At 67.4% G+C, this 6,483-nt stretch overlaps 1 protein-coding gene across 1 annotated transcript; it reads left to right on the top strand.

Moving 5' to 3' along the window:
* Positions 1-182: 182 nt before the first annotated feature.
* On the top strand, positions 183-5,984 carry LOC113960853 (sialoadhesin-like; the record flags this gene model as incomplete). Its single annotated transcript, XM_027670687.1, has 7 exons — positions 183-542; positions 630-926; positions 1,366-1,629; positions 2,426-2,680; positions 3,683-3,985; positions 4,843-5,103; positions 5,688-5,984. Coding segments are annotated over 7 exons (2,037 nt in total), but the record flags the coding sequence as incomplete, so codon positions are not given.
* Positions 5,985-6,483: the final 499 nt, after the last annotated feature.

Genomic DNA, 6,483 nt, shown 5'->3' on the forward strand with positions numbered 1-6,483 from the left:
GAAAGATCCAGCTTTTCCCCATTATCTCCCCCTCAAAATTTCCTCTTGGGGGGTTTATCCCACCCCCCGCCCCGAGCCCCCTGCCTGTCACCCCCTCAGCAGAGGTGATGTGTCCCCGGTGGGTCCCGGGAGGGGAGCGGGGACCCCCCCAAGCCTGTCTGACCCCCCTTTCCCCGGCACAGCCCTCGGCTCGTGGGGGGTTTCCTACCCCCATTCCGTGCGTGGCATCGCGGGGTCCTGCGTGGTGCTGCCCTGCACCCTGAGCTACCCCGCGGGCGTGGCGACCGCCCAGGGCATCGTGGCCATCTGGTACAAGGACTACGACGGCCCCAGGACCCCCGTGTTCCACTCCGCCGCCCCCCAGGAGGTGGACGCCCGCTTCAGGGGCCGCGCCCGGCTCCTGGGGGACCCCGCGGCCCGGAACTGCACCCTGCTGCTGCCGGGGGTCACCCCGGGGGACGGGGGGCCCTACAGGTTCCGCTTCGAGATCGTGGGCGGCGACCGGTGGTCGGCGGCGCGGGACGTGGTGCTGAGCGTGTCGGGTGGGTGCGGCGCCCCCGGACCCCCCTCCCCGTTCCCTTTCCGCCGGCCCCACGGGCGCATCCCACCCTCCGCTCTCCGTCCCCCAGAGGAGCTGGAGCCCCCGAGCGCCGCCGCCCCCCGGGATCTGACGGAGGGGCAGAGCTCCAGCCTGGAGTGCTCCACGCCCTACGCCTGCCCCTGGGGAGACGCCGTCCTGCGCTGGGAGGGGCACGACCCCCGAGCGACCACCCTGTCCGGGCGGCTGCAGCTGGACACCGGCGGGGTGGGCCAGCGCCTGACCCTCAGCACCTCCTTCTCCTGGAGGGACCACGGCAAGAAGCTGCTCTGCGAGGTGTCCTACGGCTCCAGGAAGGCGAGCACGGAGGTCGTGCTGCGGGTGAGACGTACGTGGGGCGGCTCGCTGAGGGGGCGGGGGGCACCTCGGTGAGGGGACAGGGGGCACCTCGGTGTGGGGACGGGGGACACCTCGGTGAGGGGACAGGAGGCACCTCTGCCACGCCCACGCCCACCCAGGCCCCCCTCCTGCCACCCACCCCCTTCCCTGCGCTCCCTGCAGGAACCAGAGCAGATTCTTCTTGCTCCTCCCTCCTCTGCTCCTCCCCCCTCTCCTGCTCCCCACGTCCCTCTCCGTGGCCGTGCCATCCCAGCTCCGTGGCACCTCCTGGCACCCACAGCCGTGCCCTCTCCCCTTTGCAGCATTGCTTCCCTCCCAGCTCCCCCTTTTCCCCGCACCAGGCCCCAAAAAGGGTCGTGGCAGCGCCCTGTGGGTCCTGCCCACCCTCACCCCCCCCCCCCCGCCGTGTCCGTGTGTCCCCCCCGCAGACGCCCCCAAGGACGTGGAGGTGCGGGTCAGTCCCTCCTCGGGGAACATCCCCGCGGGTGCCACGGTGTCCCTGAGCTGCGAGGTGGGCAGCAGCCACCCCCCGGTCTCAGGGTACGTCTGGTACAAGGACGGGGCCGCCGTGGGCAGCGAGAGGGTGCTGACCCTGCCGGGGGTGCGGCGGGAGGACCACGGGCGGTACCACTGCGAGGCCCTGAACGCCCTCGGGGCTGGCACGGCGCCCATCACCACCCTCCACGTGTTCTGTGAGTGCCAAGGCATCCCCGAGGGGGGAGAGGGGCTGAGTGTGCCCGGCCAGTCCAGACCGGGGTGGGCACGGGCTGGCAGCGAGGTGCCAGTGCTGCTGGGGGAGCTGGGGAGTCCCTGGGGCAGGAGTGTGAGGGCTCCATCCTGCCAGCCCTGCATCCCTCACCTCGGGGATCCCAAAGACACGGCCCTGGAGGGATTTCCAGCCCAGCACTGGGAAGGGAGTTGTCAGAGCTTGTGGGGATCCAGAGCCAGGGGGGGTCTGGTTTGGGTGGGAAGAGACCTTAAAGATCACCCAGTGCCACCCCCTGCCATGGGCAGGGACACCTTCCACCAGCCCAGGTTGCTCCAAGCCCCGTCCAACCTGGCCTTGGACACTTCCAGGGATCCAGGGACAGCCACAGCTTCTCTGGGCAACCTGTGCCAGGGCCTCCCCACCCTCCCAGGGGAAGAGGATCCTCCACCAGATCCTGCAGCAAAGACAAGTCCCACAGGGAGCATCTCCCCCCCGATGGGAGCAGGGGGGTCAATCTGCTCCCCCCAACCCCCCGTGCACCCCCTGAGGGCTGCAGGACCCCACTGTCCCCCCCAGGACTTTTGTCCCCGGCGCTTTGCACTAAAAGCAGAAGGTGCCTCCCCTGCCCAGCTGGGAAGGTGCTGGTGACAGGGGACAAACCCAAACACCTCCCACCTCCGTCGTCATCCCCTGGGGGGGGCAGAGGGGCTCTGGGATGTGGGGATTGGGGGTGGGGGTGCCGCTCTGACCGTGCTGACCGTGCCTCCCACCTCCCCCAGCCGCAGAGGTCTCGGCGAGCCCCGCGGCCGACGTGCGGGAGGGGACGGCCACCACCCTGTCCTGCGACGTGCCGGGCCAGGAGGGGCAGGACCTCAACTACACGTGGTACAGGAACGGAGCGTGGCTGAAGGAGGGCCCGGCCCACACCCTCCTCTTCCCCGCGGTGGCCGCGGGCGACGCCGGCTACTACTCCTGCCAGGTGACAAACGGGCAGGGCAGCGACACGGCCCCGCCGCTCAGCCTCAGCGTCACATGTGAGTGCCACCCCGCCCCTGCCAGCGCCACCCGTGCCAGGGGCTCAGCAAACCCCCAAACCCACGGCAAAGCCTCCTTCCAAGTGCCCCGGGTGCAGCCGGGAGGGGCGTTCAGCCCTCCCGGTGGAATCTGCCGTAAATCCCGCAATTCCCGGCCGTGAGCCACGTGGGAAGGGGTTGGGAGGGGGAGTTCAGCCCCCCCCCGACTGAGTCTGGGGTAAATCCCGCAATTCCCGGCCGTGAGCTGCTTGAGAAGATGTTGGGACGGGGGGTTCAGCCCCCTCCCGACTGAGTTTGGTGTAAATCTCACAATTCCTGGCCGTGATCCACGTGGGAAGGGGTTGGGACGGGGGTTCAGCCCCCCCCCCGACTGAGTTTGGTGTAAATCCCGCAATTCCCGGCCGTGATTGGTGTAAATCCCGCAATTCCCGGCCGTGAGCCACGTGGGAAGGGGTTGGGAGGGGGGTTCAGCCCCCCCCCCGCCTGAGTTTGGTGTAAATCCCGCAATTCCTGGCCATGATCCATGTGGGAAGGGGCCGTTTGGAGCAGTATCTCCCGTGGCAGCATCTCTCGCTTAATCTGCTCCAGCCGTAAACTGGGGGGAGTTACTGATGGAGGAGGGCGGGAGGGATAAGAACAGCTCAGGAGGTTTTGCAAGTCAGGGGGGAAATAAAACAGCCCCGGGCTTGGCTTTGCCAGGTCTGGGGGAAAAGTAACCCGGTGACGCAGGGGGGGAGCAGCTGGGGGTGGTGAGGGGACGTGTCCCACCCCTGGAGGTGTCCAAGGCCACGTTGGACGGGGCTTGAGGGGACATGTCCCACCCCTGGAGGTGTCCAAGGCCACGCTGGACGGGGCTTGGGGCAGCCTGGGCTGGGGGAAGGTGTCCCTGCCCGTGGCAGGGGGTGGCACCGGCCGGGGTTTAAGGTCCCTCCCGACCCGAAGCAGTCCGAGATTCCACGTGTGGAATCCCACCCGAGCTCAGCACCCTCTCCCGTCCCGCAGATCCCCCCCGGACCCCCACCCTGACGCTCTTCCAGGAGACCCAGGGGGGCCGGCTGGCCATCGTCCGCTGCGCCGTGGACAGTCACCCCCCGGCCGCCCTGGCCATCGACCGCGACGGCACCGTGCTGGCCACCAGCGGGGGGGCGCAGCTGGCCCCGCCCCAGAGGTTCGGGGTCGCCGCCTCCCGCAACGCCCTGCGGTTGGAAATCCGGGATGCGGGGCCCCGGGACAGCGGGAAGTACCGCTGCACCGCCAGCAACGCCCACGGCAGCGCCAGCGCCGCCAAAATCCTGCTCGCCCGGGGTGAGTGACGGCGCTGCCGAACTCTGGGCGGGGATGAACCTCCCCTCGGGGCTGGGGGGACCCCCGAGGCACGGGGGGACATCGGTGTCTTGGGGTCTGTGTGGTGGCAGTGCCCTCCCTGCAGCCCTTCCCCTCCTCGGAGGGTTGGAGCAGCTTGTGGAGCTGGAGACGCTCCCGGGGTTTATTTTCCGAAGTACCACAAAATCAGGAGCGACTTTGTCCAAACTTTTCTGCCCCGGAGGTGCTGGGGGGAGGTCTGGGCACACAGGGGGGCCCTGCTCTGTCCCCTGAACCCCCAGTCTGGATGGTTTGGCATGACAGAGGCAGCAGAGGGAGAGAAAAGCCCCCCCAAAACCATGTCCAAGAGGAACATCCCTCGGGATGCCAGAAAAACCCAAAATAGGCCTCAAGGTCCAACCCCAGAGAAACCAAACCCGGGGTTGGGTGTCCCAGAGGGGAGTTGGGCTCCATGAGAAGTGGCCAAGATGCCACCAACCCAACCTGTCACCTGCCAGAGGGCTGAGGGCACCGGGTCTGTCCCAGGGGCAGCTCAGGATGAACCGGGATGCCCTGGATGAACCAGGATGCCCTGGATGAACCTGGCACTCGGAGAGAGTTGGGCAGGGTCGGGAAAGGCCCCGCTTGCCTGGCAGAGCTCTGGGCTGGAGGTGTCCAGTGTCCCCAGGGAATTCCACCCAGTGAAGAGCCACAGATCCCACCCGGAGCAAGAGGGGGCTCAGGGAAGCTGAGGGCGGTGGGTTTTAGCTGGATGGAGCCATGGGAAAGGTGAAAGGTCTGCGGCAGGGATTTCCCTCCCTCCCTCCCTCTCTCCCATCCCTCTCCCTCCCCTCCCGCAGCCGCGGAGCTCCTGATCCAGCCCTCGGCGGAGGTGCCGGAGGGGACGGCGGTCACCCTGACCTGCGTGGGGACGGGGGAGGCGGCGGGGGAGCCCCTCTACGCGTGGTACAGGAACGGGCAGAGGCTGCGGGAGGGCCCGGCCCCGACCCTGCGCTTCCCCTCGGTGCGCGGGGAGGACGCGGGCGCCTTCCAGTGCCGGGTGCGGGGCAGCGACGGCAGCGACAGCGACGCGTCGGGGGCCGTCCCGCTCCGGGTGCTCTGTGAGTGCTGCCGGCGGCTCCCGGGGCTGCCGGGGGGGGTCCTGGGGATGGGCTGGGGGGTCCTCCGCTGCTCCCACCCCACCACCGAACGCAGCCAAGGAGCTCTCGGGCAGGAATGTGGAGAGGGTGGAAAATTCCCTCCGGTGGGTAAATCTGTGAACCTGGGGGAGGAGAAGTTTGGGGACATCCCAAATTCCTGAGACTCAAAGAGTTTTAGTAGCAATTAATGTTTTAAGAACAGTAAATGATCATGAAACCATGAATGGTTTGGGTGGGGAGGGATCTTAAATCCCACCCCATGCCCTGGGCAGGGAACACCTTCAACCATCCCAGGCTGCTCCAAGCAATAAACGATCGTGGAACCACGAATGGTTTGGGTGGGATCTTAAATCCCACCCAGTCCCACCCCGTGCCCTGGGCAGGGACACCTTCCTCTATCCCAGGTTTCTCCAAGCCTCGTCCAACCTGGATGCCCAAGAGCAGCTCACGTAGCACCAGGGAAGCAGCAGCCCCTTGGGTTCTGGGGGTTCTCCCGACCCCGTGGATCCGGAATATTCTCCTCCCGTGGTGTTTTCCCCCTGCAGACCCCCCGAGGCCGCCGGTGCTGAGCTCCTTCCTGCAGAGCCGGGGCGGGCGCCTGGGGATCATCCAGTGCTCCGTGCAGAGCGACCCCGAGTCCAACCTCACCCTGCGCAGGGGGAACGCGCTGGTGGCCTGCACCGGGGGCTGCCCCCTGACCCCCAGGGTCCGTGTGACTCCCTCCTACAACAGCCTGAGGGTGGAGATCCAGGACGTGGTGCTGGAGGACGAGGGCACCTACGTGTGCCAGGCTGGGAACACCCAGGGGAGCGCCAGCGCCGCCGTGGAGTTCAGGGCTGACAGTGAGTGGGGAGGAGGGACCGGGGACAGGAGGGAGGGGTGAGGGAGGCCACACGTCCCCACGGCATCTGGGAACGCCCTGGGAGAGGGGAGCCCGGGAAGGGAATGCCAGGGAAGGGGACGAGCCCGGGGGATGGCGGCAGAAGGAGGGGAGGAGCAGAAATGAGCGACGTGCCCGTGAAATTCGGGTGTCCAACAGCTTCTGCCTCCAAAAACTGTCATGAACGGGACCTTTGGGGCAGGGGTGGAGCGTGAGTGGGTTTAAAGTGGGGGCCAGCAGCCCCTTCTGGTGGGTTTGGAGGTTCCCGTGGTCACAGCAATGGTTCCAGCTTCTGGTGGGGATAGTTCCATCTCCTGGTGGGGATTGTTCCAGCTCTGGGTGGGGATTGTTCCAGCCCCTGGTGGGGATTGTTCCAGTCTCTGGTGGGGATTGTTCCAGCCCCTGGTGGAGATGGTTCCAGCCCCTGGTGGGGATTGTTCCATCTCCTGGTGGGGATTGTT

Source organism: Neopelma chrysocephalum, unplaced genomic scaffold (assembly GCF_003984885.1).
Source record: "Neopelma chrysocephalum unplaced genomic scaffold, ASM398488v2 Primary Assembly neopelma1_96923, whole genome shotgun sequence".
Lineage (NCBI taxonomy): Eukaryota > Metazoa > Chordata > Aves > Passeriformes > Pipridae > Neopelma > Neopelma chrysocephalum.